We start from the raw sequence: 22657 nt of genomic DNA on the forward strand, positions 1-22657 counted from the left end.
TGATATTCTTTTCTGAGACAAAGCAGCAGTTCTTTCACTAAGAGGGCTTGTTGCTTTCTCACAGTCCAGTTGGCTCAAAGTTGTAGCCAGTTTTTTAAAAGATACGCACTTGGCAATTTTTTTTTTTTTTTTTTCTGGTACGCGGGCCTCTCACTGTTGTGGCCTCTCCCATTGCAGAGCACAGGCTCCGGACGCGCAGGCTCAGCGGCCATGGCTCACGGGCCCGGCTGCTCCGCGGCACGTGGGATCCTCCCGGACCGGGGCACGAACCCGCGTCCCCTACATCGGCAGGCGGACTCTCAACCACTGCGCCACCAGGGAAGCCCCAGCAAATATTTATTAAGCACTTTTCATATGTAAAGCACTCTTCTGGGTCACCAGGTTAAACAGAATTGGTCTTTACCCTTGCTGGGTTTACAGTCTATCTGAAGGCAACCATAGGAACCCCCAGTTTCCTCTCTAGTGGCCAAGTACAGTGAGTCTGCCCTGGCTCAAACGATCAGTGTTTCCTTATGAGCTATTTGGAAAAGAAAGGTGATCGGCAGAGGCAAGCCTCCTGAAAACAAAAAGGTGAGGGTGGCGCTTCTGGAGTGAGGAACAGCATGTAGGCTGTGGTTTTGCTGAACTAGGGGAGTTGAGCCATTATGTCGCCATTGTTACCCAGAGATACTTTTTTTTTTTTTTTTAAACCTATATATTTATTTATTTATTTATTTTTGCTGTACGCGGGCCTCTCACTGCTGTGGCCTCTCCCGCTGCGGAGCACAGGCTCCGGACGCGCAGGCCCAGCGGCCATGGCTCACGGGCCCAGCCGCTCCACGGCATGTGGGATCCTCCCGGACCGGGGCACGAACCCGCGTCCCCTGCATCGGCAGGCCGACTCCCAACCACTGCGCCACCAGGGAAGCCCCAGAGATACTTTTATGCTCTGCTTCTGATCACCTAGTTTATTTCTTGCAGACTCCAGGACTTGAGCTATTTGGTTCTTTTTCCACTCTCTCCTTTTATCTTCTAGCAGTGAGCACTCAGTAATGTCAGGATAGGCTGGTCCTAAAAGGAGATCAACTAGGTAGGCACATGTGGCATCTAGAGTGAGTGGAGACAGATGGCAGATGGCAGTCCAGGTAGGCAGGAGGTTAGATTGAAGGAGCATGGGGGCAAGTCCTGGCTAAATAGGGGGATGCTAGTCTGAGAACAGGGTGTATTTGGAGATTTAGACAGGCAGGGGCAGGTGGGGCAGGCAAGGTTAAGATGATCCAGCCCCATAGGACCAAATGCTATAGTTTGGGGGGACTTAGAGTGAGGAAGAGGTCTATGTTAAGTAACTAGTGGGGTTCAGACCAGTTTAGGCCTAGGTGTGTGTTAGGAAAGCCAGGTGATGGTCACATTATCAACTCAGGGATTCAGGCACGGTGGACAGGGCCCTTTCCTCTACCATCATCAAACTACCAACACCTCTGTCTCAACTTCCACTAAAGCTTACTACACAGACTATTAGCTTCTCCTCTGTCCTCTTAATCCATTTGCCCTTTGCTATTTTTTTTTTTTAGTGATTTTTTAAAAATTTTACTTTTTATTTATTTTTGGCTGTGTTGGGTCTTCTTTGCTGCGTGAGGCGAGAGGGGGCTACTCTTCCTTTCAGTGCGCGGGCTTCTCATTGCGGTGGCTTCTCTTATTGCAGAGCACGGGCTCTAGGCATGCGGGCTTCAGTAGTTGTGGCATGTGGGCTCGGTAGTTGTGGCTCATGGGCTCTAGTGCGCGGGCTCAGTCGTTGTGGTGCATGGGCTTAGTTACTCCACGGCATATAGGATCTTCCTGGACCAGGGCTCGAACCCGTGTCCCCTGCACTGGCAGGCGGATTCTTAACTACTGCGCCACCAGGGAACTCCTGCCCTTTGCTTTTTTGATAAAAGGCAAATCTGGTCACATCACTGATCTACCTAAAACCCTTAAACGATTTCCCACTTTTCTTAGGATAAAGGCCTAAATCTTTAATTTGGGGGTTACCATATTCCTCCTTCATTTTCCAAAGCATCACTAGTGTAAAGCTGTTGTTCATAACAGGCTCTGGTCAGCCTGGCCCCTGCCCGCCAGCGTCACCTCAGGCCCACTCGCCCCTCGTTTGCTGCTACAATTTCTGGCTTTCTTTTAGTTCCCCTTAGGTGCCTGGGATTGCCTGCTGTGAGGCCTGCACACGTAGTTGTTAGGGATGCTCTCTCCCACTTTCTTAACTCTTACCTGTGTCTCTCATCTCAGGTCAGAAGTCACTTGCTCTAAGAAGTCTTCTTGGGCTCCCAGAATGGGACAGGTCTCTTCATTCTTCTCTTTCCTAGCACTGTTTTCTCCTTTTGAAGCACTTACCCCAATTCTCATTTTAAATTGTGGGTAATTACTTGCCAGGTGTCATTTTCCTGTGTGAGAATGTCAACTCAGTAAAGGCAGGGACTGTCCTTCTCCTTCACTGCTTTATCCATCACATCTCTGCAACTCCAGGCACATGGCTGATAATCATTGTTTCTTTGTTGATCCAATGATGGATCAACAAATGATGGATGGAGCCAGGACCTGCGTCAGGTTCTAGGTGACAAAACAGTACCAAGAGCACAATTAACCAAGAACTGCTGGCCAGGGTTGAGCAGAGGAGGAACAGAGCAAGTCTGCCTGGTAATGGACTGCCAGGCCACGGCCCTGCACTATTTTGCACTTACACAGGCTTCACATTCTTCTTGATGAGAGGCAGATGGTCCTAGAATCTGGGATGGAGAAGAGTTTGTAAGCGGAGGTCCAGGGGCTACCACTGCTAAGAATGGAGACAGTGGAATGAGATCCACACAAGGCAGAATATGGTGCTTCCAGCAGGATTTGTCTCTCATCCCTATTTCAGTACATACTCAGCCTCATAACTTCACGAGAAGGCCGGCTAAACCAGTGATTTCCAATAGAACTTGATGCAGTGATGGAAATGTTCTATATCTGTGCTCTCCAGTATGGTAGGCACTAGCCACATAAGCTATTGAACCCTTGAAATTGACTTGTAAGACTGAGAAATTATATTCTAAATTTAAATTTAAATAGCCATCTCTGGCTGGTGGCTACCATATGAGACAGTGCAGGCCTGGAAACTCTAAGTTAGGGAACTCTAAGTTTCAAAAGCAGTATGGTTTAAATTCTAGAAATATCCATTTACAACCAATGTTGGCCTCCAGTTAACCATATATTAACATGTCTGGAGTCCAGTGCCTATTTTGACTTGGATGAGGATCTCCCTGTACCTCCTAGCAAAGAGATTTGAGTGTCCTGTGTCTCGTTTCTAGCCATAGGAATTGTTCTTCAACGAAGGCATTTCTTTCTCTGTGTGAACTGTACAAAATGTAAAATGTTACACAAAGGTAGAACTTTATCTTTGTAAGTATCAGTGTAATGTGACCTTATATGCTTTCTCACACCCACTTTTCCCATCTCGGATTTTTTTTTCTGTTTTTGTTCCCTCCCCTTTTCTCTGTTTCTCCTTCCTCTGTTCTTATTTTCTTTCTAAAATGACAGACACGACGCTGTGTCTTTTAGCAAGTTCCTTTTATTTCACATATTGATTTCTTTACTTTTGTGCCTATTTACAAAAGCCGTTTTATCAGTTCAGATCATTAACGAAAACCAGCCAAAGAACAGTTCAGTTCATGGGAAAAGAAAAAATCTGAAATGATGATAGCTCTTGACAGGCCAATTAATACATTTTTGGAGATTTATCAGATATAATAATTTCAGTATTTAATATGTAAAAAAAGTAAGGCGAAGCGTTGTACTGTATTTTTGCTTTTCACAGCTGTCACCTAGATAACATTATAGTTGCTCTTAATCCTTTGACAGTCCTCATGGGACTGGAGCTCTTGAATTCTTATTCTGCTTTCCACAAAAGAAAAGCTTTCCGGTAAGCTAATACCAGGATGAGAAAGTGGTGTGTAGAAGGAAAAATTCTGAAACATAACAGTAAAGTAACATTTGAGAAGAGATGGTCCATCTTCAGCCCTTTTCCCTAGTCTGCATAGAACAAATGTGTCTAGGGGCTTTCATGCTAAATGTCTCCAGTTCATAAAATCACAATTATTAATCAGACTATCATTAAATATTAATTTACTTTTGAGATAAATGTCATTTTAAATTTGGAATCCTAGTCTTTTCTAATTCTAAGGAGAGCATTTTCGTTAGGCTTTATAGAAAGAGTGCACATAGAAAGCTTAGAAGCTACTAAAAGGCTACTTCTTTAACTTGACTTTTGGTTTCATTCAGGCCCAGCAAAATACTTGGTTTCCAGCATAATAAACATAGTTTGTAATCATATATATATATGAAGCTAAAGTAGAACATTAGAGTAAGGGTTTGGGGCATTTTATGGCATTTGGAACAGATGTAATAGATGCTCAGTAAATATTGTTGAATGAATGAATTAAACAAATAATGAATGAATTAAATAATTCATCAAATTCATGAATTTATTTAAGACCTCAAAGAGCCTTCAGTATTCCAAATGATGGCTAAGGCTATAGCTCCCATACAATAAATGAAGATTGTATTCCACAAAGCCCCATGAATTCAGACATCTTCATCATTACCTCTCTCTCCCTTTACATCAGTATGTTTAAATCAGGTAGGAAGTTTTAATTAGGTGTCAAATAAATATTTAAGTACGCAGTACTACCTGAGCCTACACAACACATGCTAAAAGCACAAATCCAAAATTTTCTGTAATATTCGTTGCAGTAATCCTATGGGTTCCTTGAGAGCGAGGGTGCCTTTACCCAATTTTGTACCCCCTGCACTCAATATATACTAATAGCCAAGTAACACATTGTTTTGGAAGGAAGGAAGGTAATGAGAAAGAAATCATGGATCTAAGTCAGTATGTGTTATTTACAGCTTACGATCTCTTTCCATTCCGACCATTATTGGAATAGTAGAAATTATAGATTTATGTTGTAGTCAGGAATCATTAATAGGTTCAACTCATCAGTATTTATAGGTTTAACTGGGTGTGAAATAGCTAGATGGCTCCTGCTTCACATTTTTTCTCTTCCATCATTCTAATTTTATATTTATTTCTGAAGCCCTGAGGTAGCAAGGTCTAGTGGAAAGAATATGGATTCAGGAACAAGAGACTTGGCCTCTCATCCTGATGCGGATGGGCCCTGGGAAGATCATTAAAACCTACCAGTGTTGCCCTTCCAAAGACTGAATTTTATATGTTTAACATTTAAAAAATATTTTTAAAGCATCTATCTTGACTGTAGATCTCAAATACTACGACTAATAGCATTACTTTTGAAAGCCACACACTAAAATTTATGTTTAGTTTTGAAAATTTAGAACTGCAGAAACAGTTGCCATCTCTATCCAGAAGAAAATTATTCCGTTTAATATATTTTATACATGCCACCTGTCTAGGCCAAGGGATAGACATAGTGTTACAGGAATTATTTGAAAAGTTATTTCATTCTCTCCTTCTCTATCATGCTAAAAAGATTGCTCAATATTGGTCTCATATTTCGATTTATTTATCGTTCTAAGGCATCCAGAATCATGCCATTCAAGGAAAATCCCCAGGGTCTTAGAAGGTTAAGAACATGGGCTTTGAGTTAAGGTATCGTGGGACTGGTGTGTTGGAATGAGCACATACTGGTTATGTCATCTTGAGCAAGGCACTTACCTTTCTGAACCTCAATTTCTTTATCTGTAAATCAAAGATGATAATACCCACCCCAAGGTGATTGACAGTTAATGAGAACTCTCATCATGAGAATTAAGCGGAATAAGTACAGTGGCTGCATATAATAATCACTCAGTATGTGGAAAGTGATAAAAATGATAATTATTAACCAAAGTCACAAAGCAAATGAGATCATAACTTTGGCTGTCCTTCAGCTACAAGTCCAAGAATATCCCTACCTTCTAGGAAATACAATTTCTACTTATGGACATTTTGATCTTAAGCTGAAACAAAATCCAAATGGCAAATCTGAAACCCATAGCTATTGCTGTTTTACACTGACTTTCTCTTTTATTATAATCCTGACTACATGAGGCTTGCAAAGGTGCAAAAGAATGTTTCGAATATCACCATCACCAAAACCAATATAATTAGTTTTTTTTCTTTAAGAAAAAGAAGAATAGAATAACATTAAAGAAGAACTGGAAAAGGGAGGAAAATCCATAATTTCACCATCGTTAACCACACTGCTTCTTGCAATGAAAACAATGGCTTGCCCTTATTTCTGAATATATTCACCCTTGGCTCAGGTCACTTTCCCTATTATACTGTTGCAACGATAATTTTTATGATTTTTCCACACTGTTTTTCACATTATTTATTTCAAGACTGTATCATCTGGTACAAGTCACATGAACTCAGGGCTTCAGTCAGTCCATCTGTAGTCCCTAATTTTCCCATTTTTATTTTAGAAATTGTTGGCGGAATATGATGCGCTGATTTTTTTGTCATCAAATGCTTTGATATTTTCTTATCAAATTGTGCTAAATTATATTATTAGCAGTAAATTTAACATCCTAAGATTCATAGATGCTAGTAGGTCATCTTGTCCATCTGCCTTAACATTCTTACCGTTAATTATTTATTATCCTTGTCGCTCCCTAGCATTTTCTACAACAGAGACACATGGTAGATTGAGAAAGTGGGCAGGGGCACGGGGAGGAATATTTATAAAGTGCCATACACAGATGGATGCTTAATAACTGCTGTTTAGTGATCCTCACTGATGACAAGGGCAGATGGAAAACATTATTCATAAGGGATATGGAGATGGATGTTCATAGTTCAGTGAACCTCTTCCCTTTTCTACTTAACGCACGGGGGAAAAAAATCAAGCAAATTACTTGTGACACGTTCTCACTTTTTAAATCAGATCCATTAATGAAGGATACCATTGATTTGTTAGAAATTGTTTTCTTTTTTCATGCTGGAATCTAGAACACATCATTTTGAATATGCACAGTCAGGAAAAGAGGGAAGGGTACCGATGGATGTGGCTACACTGAGGATCCTAAGGTGAGTTTGTGCAGTCGTCTGCTCTGAGTCTAAAGATAAGGTCACCTATACATTGTGGTTTGAATACATCGGGAAAGTTTCTGCCTTTCACCTTAAGTTATTTTCCCAATCCAAATACTGCTCTGCTTGTATTTCCATTACTGTAGGCTCATTCCTTTGATTAACCTTTGCCCCCTTCTTACAGTCTTCACGTGACAATATTTTATATCACTTAGAAAGAGAAAAGCTCATCATTGAAGGGTATAAAGCTCGTCTTTTGAAAAAGTTTAGACTCTAACTTTGATACTTTCTTTTCTTTTCTTTGTCCTTTTATTAGTAGCAATTCTATCATAATGGCTTTTCTGGCTCGAATACTTTACCTAGGAGTGAGTATAAGCCTAGGGATTGAAAATTCACTTTTGTCAAATTTTAAACTTAAGAAATTGACCAGAGTGAACTTTTTTCTGGTTCTTTATCTATCCAGTGGAATATGTAGATGAGTTGAGGTCACCCAGAAATCTCATAGAACCAGGAAATTTCAGAGATAGAAGGTGCCGTGGAGACAGTCTTGTCCATTTCTCAGGAGAGCAGGCAGTCACCTGGTGTCTGTCTGAATATTACCAGGCCCAGGAGTGCCTGGAGGAAGCAAATTCCACTCTGGGGCAGCAGTCATTATTAGAGAGTCTTAACTTGTTTATCACTTGTTCCTTACGTAGCTCCAGAAAATCTAGCTCTTATTTTGAGCCCAGGCCTTATTAAAAGAAGCAAATAAGGGCCGGCAGAACATCTAAACAAATTGGAAATCACCATAATTAACTGATGTTGGATGACGTTAGCCAGAACATGTGGCCAAGAAAAAGGATAGTAGTGCTTTGAAATTCATTAGTCACTCATTCATTCATTCTTTCGGGTAGTCCACAAACATTTGGTAAGCACTTGCCTCCCAAAGATACAGATATGGATGAGAGATGTTCATCGCTTTTAAGAACTCACGGCCAAGAAGGTATGTTCACTTAAAGCTCACATGGCACCTTCTTCTCTTTCGCAGCTTTTATCCGCTTTGTAGTTAGCTGCTTGTGTATGTTTGTCTGTAGCGTGTTTATCTACCTCCACTAGAATATAAGTTCCATGGTGTCACCTCAAGCAGAGTAAAGGCTCATAAATATTTGCTAAATAATGAATAAGAAAGAATTCTAAGTGAATAGTTGCGATACAATGAAAAAAGCATTAAAATAGAACTTTTAACCCAGCATGGCAGAAGAGGTGAATTCTCCCTGAACAAGATATTTGTTCTTGACCTTGAATAACGAGTAAGAGTTTATCAGATGGAGAATTGGGAAAAGAGCTTTCCATACATGAACGTCATGTTGGGTTTGGGGAGTGGCAGGTAATATGAGGTAGCTGGAAGGAGGGGAAAATGATTGTTAAATAAATGTTAAATAAAATGATTATTGACTTTTTCATCCACATAATGTTTATTATGTGTCTGCTGTATGCCAGGCACCTGGGATGCAATGATAAATAAAATCCAACTTGATCCTGCCCACAAGGAACTTGGTTTAGTGGAGAGGATAGGGATTAATCAAATAATCAAAATACTTATCCCAACAAACTTAAGACTCCTGTTGTGACCAGCGGTCCAGGTAAAGGTATCTGATTATATATAAGTTCTTAGAATAGGAGGATGACTGTATATTCAAGGAAGTCGGGTGGTATTGACTAAGATGTGATCCTTGAGTTAATATCTGAAGGAGACGGGGGGGGAGAAAATAGAAGATGTGCAAATTCCCTGTCGCAGAAGGCGAATGGCATGTGTAAAGAAATGAAAGCAAAAGTTAGAACAGAGACACAGGGAGAGGGAGGAAGGTACTGAACCTCAGAGACAAGTAGAGGACAGACCTTGCAGTCTTTGTATTGTTCTGTGCCTATCCTGAGACTAGAAGCGTGGAAGCGTATTCTACTAGAGATGGCCCGGATCTACCACTGTTTGGGCTGCAGCGTGCAGAACCGACTGCAGGGGTCCAGAGCCGAAGGAGGTAGTTATCCTAAACACCGGCCCTAGGGAAGCAAAGCCAAGGGAAGAACGATTCTGTGAAGCGCATCTGTCTTCAGAAGAGAACAGTCTAGTTGCCTGACTGCAGTCATTACCCTCTAAAGAAACAAGCTATGTATAGGAGATAACATGCCTTAACTTAGTGTCGTTTGAGTCCAGTGTTTTGACATGGGTGTAGACAAAGAAACAAAAGCTTTTTAAAACTTCCACTAGAAGGTGAAAAGCAAAGAATAATGAGCTGGGGTGTAATGGAAAGAGACTTACGTAGGCATCTGCAGATCTGGGTTCTGGTCCAAGTTCAGCAACTACCAGAGAGAGGTCAGCCAAGTCACGTGACCTTGTTGGATCTCAGTTTTGAAAGCTGTAAATAGGGAAACCGGACCAGATCATATCCAAGCTCTCTTCTGCCACATACTGTGATTCCTGGCTCCAAACATGGGGGTATCTAAAGCACGGTATACGTTTAAGTCATAGAAACTAACCTCAAATCTGACTCAGTATTGGAGCTTTTAATAAAAGCTCCGTTGCCTACAGTGTGTTTGGTTGTGGAGAAGTAAGGGACCGGAATGTAGTTGAAAAGTGTATTTTTACTATGAAACAGAGCCCCATTGAGAAACATCCCTTGGCAAGAATCTTACTGCTAAACATTCCAGACCAACCACTGCATGATCTAAAATTTAATTTTATTGGAAGAAACCTTAAAAAAAAAGTTCACATCCTATCCAAGCTTCATGAACATTATTTTTAATTGGTTTCATAGAGGCTAAATCTAACTTATGCCACACACCGAGATGGAATATGAAATTGAAGTCCGTCACCCAAATAGAAGGTTGTATCATTCACAGAGAACCCCAGGTAGCGACTGAAGTTTGTGATTTCTTTTATCAGGATATTACAGGGTGGCCCAGCCTCATTTCCCATTCCTTTCAGTGGCCCCAGTAGTTTCTCTGTTTGTTGCCTTTTTTATTTTTCTCATCGCCTTTCATCTTTATTTATCCCCTGCACTCCACTGTGACCCTGGGAAGACTTCTGCAAAAGGAGACGTTTAAAAGAACATGTCTTGGGCCCCAACATAAAGGGCACTTTTACTGTCATAATAGAAAATCTTCCACCAGCTGAATGGCTGAATGCTCATATGAAGTCTGAGCCTTTTTTGGTGGGTTTTGAAACAGACTGAAAATTTCAAGCCACAACTATACCTTGTAGTTTATAAAAGGTCTAAGATGCGATATAACATTAGTATTATATTTTCCAGCATAGAGAAGGATTTTTCATGAACTATCTCTTCTAAAAGGCCATTTTTCTAAAGGCAAACCTAGTGTTTTACTCTCTAATTATAGCAAATGTATATATAGGAGCTAATTCTTTAAATAGTTCTGTCTTCTGGTGAAGAAAATTCATATTATGTGTCTAAGTAAAATAGTTTATAAATTTGGTTAGTTGGAGACATTGATGATATGGAAAGATGCTCATATTACATATTCTACTTATTACTTGTCTTTTCTCCTTCATACTGCAACACAGTGCTTCGTTTGACCACTGAAAGCAATGCTTTTAGGATTTTGTTGGAGCGTATCTAAAAAAAGCATCAGGTATACCAAGGATAAAAGTCCTGGATTTTTTTTTTAAACTAAGGAGTAAATAGTTACGCTAAAATTGAGGAACCTATTGATATCAGCAGCCTTTCATTGAAGAAAAGAAATGCTACTTCCACTTTTCTGAGGACAAGGACAGTGTTTCGGTTATTACTAGAACTTGACATATTAAAAAACAGTAAACGGTATAAATGCATTAGTATTTCTGGCCAAGTTCTAAAGTACTTCAGTAGGTTTGTTGAATTTCTTAGGATAGCTGAAGGTTTCCAGGACCTTACTTTAAAATAAATCTGATTTGTTTTTCACTAGTTATAAATTGATTCTTTTTCTTTAGTAAATTCTGGAGGTGCTTTTTAAAACTGAGTAGTGATTTTTTTTAAGCACTGATTACATTTCAGCTAACCGTTATGGCGCCTTTCTCTGCAGATAGCTACTGCAAATAATCTTTGCGACTCTCTGAAACAGACATAGCTGTTCCGAAAACATGCATTTACTGCTTAATACCATACATAAAAATATAAGAAAATGCTTAGAGCTATACATAGAGTGATTTAGACTTAAAGGTCTAGGAGCTGCTTGTTTGCAAGTGTGTGCTCAGCTCGTACCAGCAACACAGAAAGGAAATGGTAAACATCACTTAGGTCTTTAGAAAGATTTGCTTTTCATCTTCACAGAATCGCACATGGGACTTATCCTGCCTTGCTACACTAAGGAAGTATCAAGTATATGACATAATGGTAGTATTTTTGAGACTACAGTGAACCCCCCCCCCGCCCCACTCCCCTGCCGCAGACCTGGAGTCTCAAGCAGTAATTATGATGCCATGATCAGAAAGTTGCGTTTTGTCAGGTTGAGCCCTGAACGGGTGACAGCATAATTCCGTGCTGCTGGTGGAGCCTGGTGCAGCTATGCAAAATGAGAATGTTTGTTGTTGTTTATTGTTTCAAGAGTCGCTTTTTTTCTCTAACAGACCGATGAAGGGATGTTTAGTACGTTTGCAACTGGTCGACTGACTGTTGCAAGCTTGACTTTGAATTGATTGAACAAGGTGAAATAAACCAGCAAACAGCCCAAAGAAAAAATTCAATGAGATTCTGCCCTTGACATAAAAATGTGTGTTCAGCTTATATCTCTTTGTGTATATAAATTCTACACGGTTGTATAACATCTCCACAGTTTAAACATGGAATTATTACATTTTATATTAAACTTATACACTAAATTGAATTACATGACTGATTCCCATGGGATAAAATTATTATGGTAGACAGCATTTCACTTAGAAAACTAAACGTGAGAAAACAGCATCATATCCACTTTAATTACTAAAATTAAAAACAAAAATTTTTCAAGCTCTCAAGAGTGGCAAGACACAGTGAACGGATAGATTCATTGCTAGAAATAAAATTAACATGGCAGAAAAGAACAGATTAAAAATGGAAAGTTATAAACACTAAATAAAATGAATGAAACTTTTATGATGTTCTGAATGCAGTCTGTTTCAAGCCCTCATAAATATTAAAGGGCTCTTGAAATATGAAAACCACCTTTTCTTAAGAAACTAGGCATGAAAAAATGTCTTCATGGATCTGAGGCACTATGTTATGTTTATTTCTATCTAAAGTTAGGATGGTGATTGGAGAGGAAGGGTGGCAATGGCCACAGAATCATAGCGAGAGGAAAAATATTAACCAAGTGTCATAGGAAATGAAAGAATTGTAGGCATGGAAATGCCATGGTTTGATGCGTGAAGAAACTGAAGTCCAACCAGAAAGGTGAGGGGGATGCAGGAGGGCAGCCCAACTAGACCCAGGGGTCGTGAGCCTGAGAGCAGAACCCCCCTTTTTTTTTTTTTTTTTTTTTTTTTTTGCGGTACGCGGGCCTCTCACCGTTGTGGCCTCTCCCGTTGTGGAGCACAGGCTCCGGACGCGCAGGCTCAGCCGCCATGGCTCACGGGCCCAGCCACTCCGGCATGTGGGATCTTCCCGGATCGGGGCACGAACCCGCATGTCCTGCATTGGCAGGTGGACTCTCAGCCACTGCGCCACCAGGGAAGCCCAGCAGAACCCCTTTTGCAATCTCATACAACCTCCCATGAAAAGCAACTTGGTTTAGATGTTTTTTGCTTCTTCTGGAGAGAAATATGGTATTTTCAGCTCAGGAGGTTTTCTTATTAAGGATGTAGAAAACTTCACAAAGTGTGTACAAGTTTGAAAAGATAGAGTTTGGTTTTGTGGTTGGTTAAGAGGCCGTGAGGATAGAAAGATCTAGGGAACGGGATAGGAAGAGAGGGAGGGGAACCGAAGAGAGATAAGTTGGGGGGGGGGGAGAAATAAAGATGGGAAAATGATAGAGAAAAAATACAGAGGAAGAGAGAGCAGGAAGAAGCGTGGGCGGACGGGCGGGCAGGTAGACAGAAAGGCTCAGCGCGTTTCTAAGGTGCTGCTGAGCAGGGCTTGCCCTGAATTACAGGCTTACAATTGTGACCACTTGTGTACTACGACTATTCAGAAAGGCTGATTAACTCTGAACACTAGTTACAGCTCTTCAACTGCTCGAGAACTTACACCTTTGAGTCTCTACTCTTCACCAGGTCACAAGGAGAATATTCTGCCCAGGGAGAATAAAAAATTTTTAATCACAGGAACAATAATCAGAGCAGATCATCTTTAAGTCTTTAAGAAGATAAAATCAACAGGTTACATTCACTCATGCTAAATTTCTCTACCCCTGCTTTGAAGAGAGGGCGTTGAATTCCAGGCTGCCTTTTATTGTGGGGTTTGTAATCAACACTGGATTTCTTATAATAGAAAGTTCTTGATTAGTGAAGAAGATACTTTGAAATTTAAGTCTTATGACCTCTCTTCACTTGAGACACATACTCTACAAAAAGGGGAATTCACTGCGGGTCATGAGTGTGAAATTATTTGAAATAAATGGTGACCTACTGGTAACTATGACAGAGCATTTATGCTTTTAGTAATGGCTTTTCCAAGAAAGGAAGTCACAGTAAGCCCTTGACCGTAAACATGAGATGTTTGTTCTGCGTTGGAGTTTGCTCTCAGTCTTTCTGGAAAACCTCTTATATGATACCATAATCAGCTAAAAGACCATCTCGCTTCTTCACATTAGTAAGTCATGATATTCTACAAAGAGTGAATTCATTTTATGTTTATGTGTAGCCAAATTAAAAATGGATTAGCTTCCTGCTTATTATTCATATGGGCTGTTCACATAATCTGTATGGATGGCTGAGATATTGCACCTGAAACCAAGTAATTTGCTGGAGAACAGACATTCAGATTCACCACTCGAATTGCCCATCTCTGATAGTTTCAGTTGTTTTGCCCGATCCTAATAGTATTACTGTGCCCTCTCTCGCATGCTGTATGTGGGGTGTGTGTGTGTGTGTGTGTGTGTGTGTGTGTGTGTTGTCCATTGCCATCTGAATACAAAATTTCGATGTCGGCATCAGTGGCATCAAAGTTACATGCTGTTACCCATTACGTGTAAGTACGGTGCTCGGTAGAGAAGAACTGGGACCAATGATTCCTGGCCTCATAGGCTTAAAATCCATTAGAGGGGACTGAACGTATGTATAAGGGAAAAAAATTTAAATGCTAGCATTTATTTAATAGACATCAGTATAGCTTTTAATCATAGCTTTTGTGCAGTTGATTGGAAGCTACACTTAAAGGAGGAATGTGAGTTTTCTTATTCTATTCAGATATACCTCCCTGTACTGAGCCCTTCACATAAACTATCTCATTTAATTGTCATAACACCGCCTATAAAGTAGATACTATTATCCTCATTTTGTAGATTAAGAAATTGGGGCTTAGAGAATTTGATACTTGCCCAAATTATTGTATTTCTCCTTTATTGTAAAAGTAGTCATTTTTATCATCTGCAATGAGAGTGTGTATGTATATGCTTTAAATATCTCTGTAACTATGTAGCTGAAAAAACTCCCATTTCAAGTATATTTCTTAGCCGTATTTGAAATACTTCTTACATAGTCCAGCTACATTTTTTTCATAAATTTAACTTATTTACATTTGAGAGAATACTTGGCTTCCAGGTGGAGAAATAAATTTAACTTACAGGAGTGTAGAAACCAAAGACATGCCAAAATTGGTGTGTATCTTAAAAGGGAATTCTAATTATAAGGATCTCTTAAATCTAAAAGCTTTTCCCTTTGGTATAAGCCATTGACTGTGTGAAACATGGTGTTTTACCTTGAAAGCGGTATTTGGGATGAATTGCTTGAAGCACCATGGTTTTCTGCAAAAACATTATAGGGGAAGATCAAATAAGGAGATGCTTACTGCTGCAGATCAGAAGAATAGATCAATAAGAGGGAACATGAGAGCAGTCATGTTTTAAAGAATTAGTACACAGGAGAAAAGAGCTGTGGGTCAAAGAATATAAACACACATTCTGACATATCTTATGTACACACAAACATATATACACATAACATGTAAACATAGATGCATTTTAGTCAGGTGATCCAAATGACTCCATTTATGCATTTTTCTGGCCATATGCATTATCCCCACGAGATCTCTTGTCAGCTGTCTCATGGAAAACAATTAAAGAACTGACTATTTAACATTTATTGGACCCTCACAATATATAAGCACTGTGCTCAGTGATGATATAACAGAGAAGATTGTCTTTGTCTTCAAGGGCTCCCAGCATCCTTGGGAAAGGTGTTATTGCAGTGGTATGATGAAATAGAAGAGACATTCACTGAAGTACTTGATCATAGAGGAGATGTATTATGGAGGGCTTTTTAGAGGAAGTGATATCTGAGCTGAGTCTTGGAGAGCAAGCCACAGTTAGTCAAAGGGAGATGGGAAAGGTGGAGGCCCTTCCAGGACACAGCATGAACGAAGGCCAGGAGCTTGAAACAAAACAGTGTGTATGGTCTGGGGCTGCTGGAATATGGTGATGAGGGAGGAATGAGAGGTGAAGGTGGAGAGATAGGTCAGATCTAGTAGGGCATGGTAAGGTCAAATGTGTTTCTTAGATCATTCTAGTAGCTGTGTGGAGAACGGTTTTTGTGTAGATAAAACCAGAGCTCAGGATCCAGATTCAGGTGCTATTGTAGAAACGTAGGCAAGAGATGCTGAGGGTTTGAATCAGCATCGTGGTTCGGTGGTACCCAGGACTGGGTAATGGGGGTGGAGGCCTTCAGCAATGTTTAGGAGGTACGGTTGGTTAAGACCTGGTGCTTATTTGCATGTGGACAGATAGATCAGGATTTCTCAGAGTTTTAGCTTGTGTGTGGAGGTGTGGTCAATTTAATTGAAGGTGTCTGTGTTTTATCTGGGAAGAGCTGATCAGCACAGGGATAGTTTAGAGTTTGAGAAAGAGGTCTCCGGTGACAAATTTGGGACCTGTCAACCTATAGGTGTATAAAATTGACTACACAGCTGCTTCTGCATAGTACATTGTGTTGTCTTTTCCTCCTTATACCTGAAAGCAAAGATGTACATCTCCATCGAGAGACGGTAATTAATATTATACCTCCAGGTTATGCACGAACAACAGAGTGAGCCCATAGAATGGGAAATGCTTTAGGAAAAATGCAAGTAACCAAAGGGTTTCTGGTTGCTTTCTTCCAGGTGCATCCGTGGAAATGCCTGCCGCGCAGGGATATTGCTGGAGTTGACCTTCCCGCGGCCCATTCTTCTGAGGACCCTTTGTTCAGTCCAAAATGGCAGAGAAGGCGCCCCCTGGCTTAAACAGGAAGACATCAAGGTCGACACTTTCTCTTCCACCGGAACCGGTGGACATCATTAGGAGCAAAACGTGCTCCCGTAGAGTGAAAATCAACGTGGGGGGCCTCAACCACGAGGTCCTGTGGAGAACGTTGGACCGGCTGCCCAGGACCCGCTTGGGGAAGCTCCGGGACTGTAACACGCACGAGAGCCTCCTGGAGGTGTGCGATGACTACAACCTGAACGAGAACGAGTATTTCTTCGATCGGCACCCTGGAGCCTTCACTTCCATTTTAAATTTCTACCGGACAGGGAAACTCCACATGATGGAAGAAATGTGCGCTCTCTCTTTCGGCCAAGAGCTTGATTACTGGGGGATCGATGAGATCTACTTAGAATCCTGTTGCCAAGCCAGGTATCATCAAAAGAAGGAGCAGATGAACGAAGAGCTGCGGCGGGAGGCGGAGACCATGCGCGAGCGGGAGGGAGAAGAGTTTGATAACACGTGCTGCCCTGAAAAGAGGAAGAAACTGTGGGACCTGCTGGAGAAGCCCAACTCGTCCGTGGCTGCAAAGGTATGAAAAGCAGAGCGTTGCTTGCTTTCCTGTGCGCCGTCCGAAAAGGTGGTACCTGTATTCTAGAGAGCGTGGTTTTCTTCGTTTAAGATGTTTGGGTAAGAGAACCCAGGATGGCTGTGCAGGGAGACATCCTTTCCAAGATCTTATGGAGTCAAGTCGAGTTTTTCTTTCTGTTAAGGCATACGATGGCATTACTCTTTCCTAACTGTTATTATTATGTAGGCATAGACTAAGGCAGCAGGGCGATGAAGAGTTCGGGTCACCCTGGCGCTGCCTGGGGTTGGTGACGTGGAGGTTGAGGAGAGAGCACAGCTCAGATCCATCAGGCATGGAGTCTTGCAGAAAGGCCTGGGCTCCATCCCAAAGAGAAGCCAGGTGCTGTCATTGAAGGTGGAGGAGGTGCCTCCTGGTCTGGTTCTCTGGAGGTGCTGGGGAGACTGGAGAGCGTGGCCCCGTGTAGCGCAGTGAGCTTGGGGCTCCACATATGAGGAAGGAGCTGCCTTACGAAGCAGTGTAGGGATGAATCAATGTCAGCGTGCATCCATTGACCTCCCCTTGTGAGGTCTACTCTGACAGTGATGTGTCTGTCTGTTGGTGTATAAGTGTGTTCACAACGGAGGTATTCCCATATCTCAGAGTTCACAGAGTGTTTGCTGAACCCGTAGGTCAATTCATATTTTTCCATTGGGGCTGCATACATCTAAATCTCAGAGTAAAATTTTTGGCCACTAATTTCAGTATTTAATTCAACAGCGTGACTCTGTTTATCTACTTTGATTTAGAGCTTTGAGGGTTAGTGCAAACTGATTTTCATCTCATATATTTAGTTCTTTATTTCAGTATGAATTGTAAGAAAAAAGCCAAAAGAGTCATCTGTAACGGTAGAAGCGCAGTATTGATACTTCATGCAGATTAGATGAAAATGGAATATGCGGTAGAGAAGAGAAAAGAGTGTGTTATCCTATAAATTCTTTGGATTACTGTTTTTTTCAATCGTCTTTTCTTATAAACAGTAAAGATTACAGAAATATAATTGATTCTCTGTGCTTTTTGACTGGAAATTAAAATTCTCCGCGATAGTCTACACCATGTAAATATTGTAAATAACCGGCTGAATGTAGACGATCATAAAGCTGCTTCTTACACCGATTGATATTTCTAGTTTTGCATCTTTTGACTCCTAAAGTCATTTTACTTTCTTGCCAGGATGTGGAGCTAAATGGAATAAAATGTTATTTCTGCTGTATGAAATGAGGAAATGCACATTTTGTGGCAAATGAAATATTTCAATTGGGTCTTTTTGTAGTTATGAATAATTTGTTTACTTTTGTTTCATCTGTAGGAAAGAGAGAGATGTGGGATTTGGTTGAGAAAGGTTACTGTTCTTTCCAATGTCAAGTGTTTAAGTTACACATTTGAGTTACTACTAAAAATATGGTGTGAATTTTGAAGCAGGATGAGATAAACCCTGGATTTAAGGGAGTGTTTTGGGTGTCAGATGAACTCTATCGAGCTTTTAGGCAACTGAGGAATAAATCATTGTACCACGAGATGTTCCAGAGGGAGGTAACCAAATATGTAAAAATAACAGCTAAATCCAAGAAAATTTGAAAGGTTCATGTGATTTATTTGCTGATAACATTACTAACGCATACCTAAAATTAAGTATCGTTATAGAAAAAAATTTCAAACATATACATATTTTTTTCTGAAGAATTTCTGCTAAGGATGGGAAAAGGTCAATAATCTCATTTCCCAGATGAGGGAGTTCATTTAATCTCTAAATTTTAGACACAGGGCCATGTCTTTTTTTTTTTTAACACCTTTATTGGAGTATAAGTGCTTTACAATGGTGTGTTAGTTTCTGCTGTTTAACAAAGTGAATCAGCTATACGTATACATATATCCCCATATCCCACCCCTCTAGGTGGTCAGAAAGCATCGAGCTGATCTCCCTGTGCTATGCGGCTGCTTCCCACTAGCTATCTGTTTTACACTTGGTAGCATATATATGTCAATGCCACTCTCTCAGTTCGTCCCGGCTTACCCTTCCCCCTCCCCGCGTCCTCAGGTCCATTCTCTACGTCTGCATCTTTATTCCTGTCCTGACCCTAGGTTCATCAGAACAATTTTTTTTTTTTTAGATTCCATGTATATGCGTTAGCATACGGTATTTGTTTTTCTCTTTCTGACTTACTTCACTCTGTATGACAGACTCTAGGTCCATCCACCTCACTACAAATAGTTCAATTTCGTTTCTTTTTATGGCTGAGTAATATTCCATTGTATATATGTGCCACATCTTCTTTATCCATTCATCTGATGATGGACACTTAGGTTGCTTCCATGTCCTGGCTATTGTAAATAGTGCTGTGATGCAGAGCCATGTCTTTATCTCTAAGATGATGATGTTGATAATGGCCTATTGTCTGTAATACACCACTATATACCCCTGTACATCAGAGTATTTAAACTTGCTTCAAATTATGTTTCCAAATTATGTATGTACAGATAAGATATCTACCTACAAACTGTACCCAGCAGCGAAGGACCTTGGTTTTGGAAACTTTTATGTAGTTATAAATAATAAATTTGGTTCCGTTGGTTCCGAATTATTAATCAAGCTACGGGAATCTCTGCTAACCTAGGCAGATTCTCTACTAAATTTCCATAAAGGATTTGTGTTTGTTTCTTTAAACGTCTACATTTCCCTCTCTGTTTGAATAGGGAACTATTATGCAAATTCTTTACATTTGATTACATGGTAGTTAAGTGAAAGCATTGTTCATTTGCCTGAGGTTTGGAGCCTTTTAAAAATAGCTCTGTGTGACACCTTATGTAAACCACTACCTTTCCTATACTCTTCTCAAGTCATGGAACTTGTTATTTTTCGAGAATAATTATTGGTGTGGGGAGTGCTAATGCTATGTGTGTGTGAAAATGTGTGGATAGTATTTTTACAACTTAGGAAAAATTCATTTTGTCAAAGCTTCAGTTGGATGGTACTCTAGCCCTCACTATATTATGGGTACATCAGGATCCTGCTTGTGCTATGAAACTCTTGTGTAGGAATGTTTGGAATCTATGTGTTTTTTCTCACTTGCTTGGGAGGTAAGATATCTTTGGAGGAAAGTATCTGTTTACCTTGCCTTTTCAGTTATCACTTATTCAGTAATAATTGGTAATTCAGTTGAATGTATGTAGATTGTTCTTTGTGTGCTATACACATTAGACTAGACGTGTAGAAACATACTCCCTTCTCTCCAGAATTTAAAAAATGCTCTCTTAGCTTAAACAGGGATTTCATATACTTGAAAATACTTGGTTTTTTTCTCTTTTGGTTTTTCTGTATTTTATAATTTATAATAGTTCTGTAATAAAATATAAATGTTGTGAGATTACTTGCCAAGTCCCTAGCATAGCAGAAAACTTTGACCTTTTCTATCAAATATTCCACAGTAAATTAAAATATCTATTCACTGACATGGACTAAATGCTCAGTAATCTATTAAGTAATAATTGTTCAGCCCATGCTAGGTGTATCCACTGTGATATATGAAATTATTGCAAGGCCAACTGATCTGTCATACCATCTTTGGGTATGACCCTGGCAATAGCAATTCAGCTCTTATAGAACATGCTCCTTGGTGTCATTTCTATTACTTGAACTTTCTAGTATATTAATAACTGAAAAATATGCCAAATAAAGTTTAAAAGTGTGATATATTTAAAATGTCTCTGTTTAACAAATTAACATTTTTATACATTCACAGATTACCGTGCAATACAATTGTACTTTTCACAAAATGGTAACAGGACTAAGAGACGCTGGTAGTTTTCTGGGGTGTGGTGTGATCTAGTAATGGGACCTGAGTTTAAGTTTGTGGGACGGACTTTGTTTTTCAGTCCTCTGTATCTGGTGACTGTGTATTTTCCCTCATCCGGAGATAACGTACAAAGTGTACATTAGAGGCTATTTGTGAATGTGGGCCCAGCTAAATGGGCCTGGGGAACGGCTGGGACAAATCTCTAGTTTGCCATGACATGGAATTGCAGGCTCTGGGATGCCTGACCTAGGAACATGCAAGGGGAGGAGAACATGCATGGGCTTAACTGGCTGCCAGTTTCCTGCGCAGTTATTTGCAATTAGACTTGATCCGGTACCTCTTCCAGCCCAGGACAATTTAGTCAGCCTCTGAATTGGAAACATTTTCCTCTTTTCTTTGGCCTTTTCCCAAAGGAATGGCAGTAGCTATTCCCCTTTAGATACTGTGTAGAGCGACTCGGGTCTAAGAGGTGTTTGAAAGTGTTCATGTAAGGGAAACGTGTTCTACGGCAGGAGGGCTTATCAGCCTCTTGGATGAAAAATGACCAGGAAGAATCACAGCCAACCTGAGAGCTGAATGGAACTAGACTCAGTACCCTACAGCGCCCTCACTAGGATATCTGAGGAAGGTCAAGAGCAAAGTCAGCGGGTCTTCAGACAAACCCGGTTAGGAATGGCTGAGCCCAGGAGGCAAACCTCAGTCCGGAAAGTAAGTGGACGTGGTGTGCAGGACAGTGCTGGCCAACAGGCCAACCCCAGGGGTCTGGTCAGGAAACCAGACTGTAAGCAGCCTTTATTTGAAAAGGACAGTATAAGGCGAAATCTGCAGAAGGACATTCCTGATCATCTGAGCCAGTACAGCTACAGGTACAGAGGGCCACCCAGCAGCCCTGTTGGGCAGGGTCCAGGGTCGATGGGGGCCACTATTGATTATCTGCTTCCCTCTCCAATTTCCCCATGTATCCACAGCTGTCACTCATTTAAGAGGTACATTTTTTCCCATTCTCTTCTTCTCCTCTCTTTCCCCACTCCCCTTTCCTCTCTCTGTCTCTCATCCTCAGGAAAATGGAAAGGATGATTGATTAGAGAATTATTAACTTTTTTCAGTAATGACCCACTAAGGAGAAAAATTAAGCTAAATTTAAATTCTCCCTAAAGAAAGAAACTGCATATGAAGGAATACGATTTTTGTCAGGTAGGGTGGATCTTGAAGGGCTACAAACTATTGAAATACCTAAGATTTTTTTCACCCCCTCCCCACAAGAACCAATTTTCTCCTCTTGGCAATGACACTGAAAACGCATAGAATGGGGGGAAGGGGGTGACCGTGTTTCCTGCATCGGCTCATGGGCTCCACGGCATCCACATGGCCACCACCACTGGCAAGATGCAGCACAGCCCTTAGAGCAGGCATGAGAAGGGTCCCAAGACCTCAGTCCTCCTTGGATCAAGAAGGAAGCTGGTGAGGGTGGACGTCTGTCCCTGGAGCTCCAGGTCTCTGAGGAGCCAGAGACCGAAGTCATGAGTTTCCTAGGGGATGGTGCCTATTCACTGGCCTTCAATGGTAGCCTTGAGAACCGTACTCTCTCTTCTGACGGAATTAGAGTGTGGGCCTTTCAAGTCATGGAAATAGTAGAAAGAAAATAAATCCAAATAAGACAAAACTCCTGTGTACTCTTCAAGAGGAAAGGAACGCTTAACACTCTGATTGTTTCTGGTATATGGATAAGTTACTCTCATGCGTTGAATGAAAAAAAGGAAGGTATGAGAACAGAGCCATAAATGATTTACTTTCAGTCCAAGAACAGAATTTTCACATGTACACACACACACATAGTATATA

At 40.7% G+C, this 22657-nt stretch overlaps 1 protein-coding gene across 1 annotated transcript in view; it reads left to right on the forward strand.

The window, feature by feature from the left end:
* KCNB2 (potassium voltage-gated channel subfamily B member 2) overlaps positions 1-22657 on the forward strand; it is a 390753-nt gene that overhangs the window by 10534 nt on the left and 357562 nt on the right. The window contains exon 2 of the mRNA XM_065895391.1: positions 16315-16985. Within this exon, the coding sequence (XP_065751463.1) occupies positions 16407-16985 (579 nt within the window). The 5' untranslated portion in view covers positions 16315-16406. The remainder of the gene's footprint in view (positions 1-16314; positions 16986-22657) is intronic.

The sequence above is a fragment of the Phocoena phocoena genome, chromosome 17, assembly GCF_963924675.1.
Source record: "Phocoena phocoena chromosome 17, mPhoPho1.1, whole genome shotgun sequence".
Taxonomy (NCBI): domain Eukaryota; kingdom Metazoa; phylum Chordata; class Mammalia; order Artiodactyla; family Phocoenidae; genus Phocoena; species Phocoena phocoena.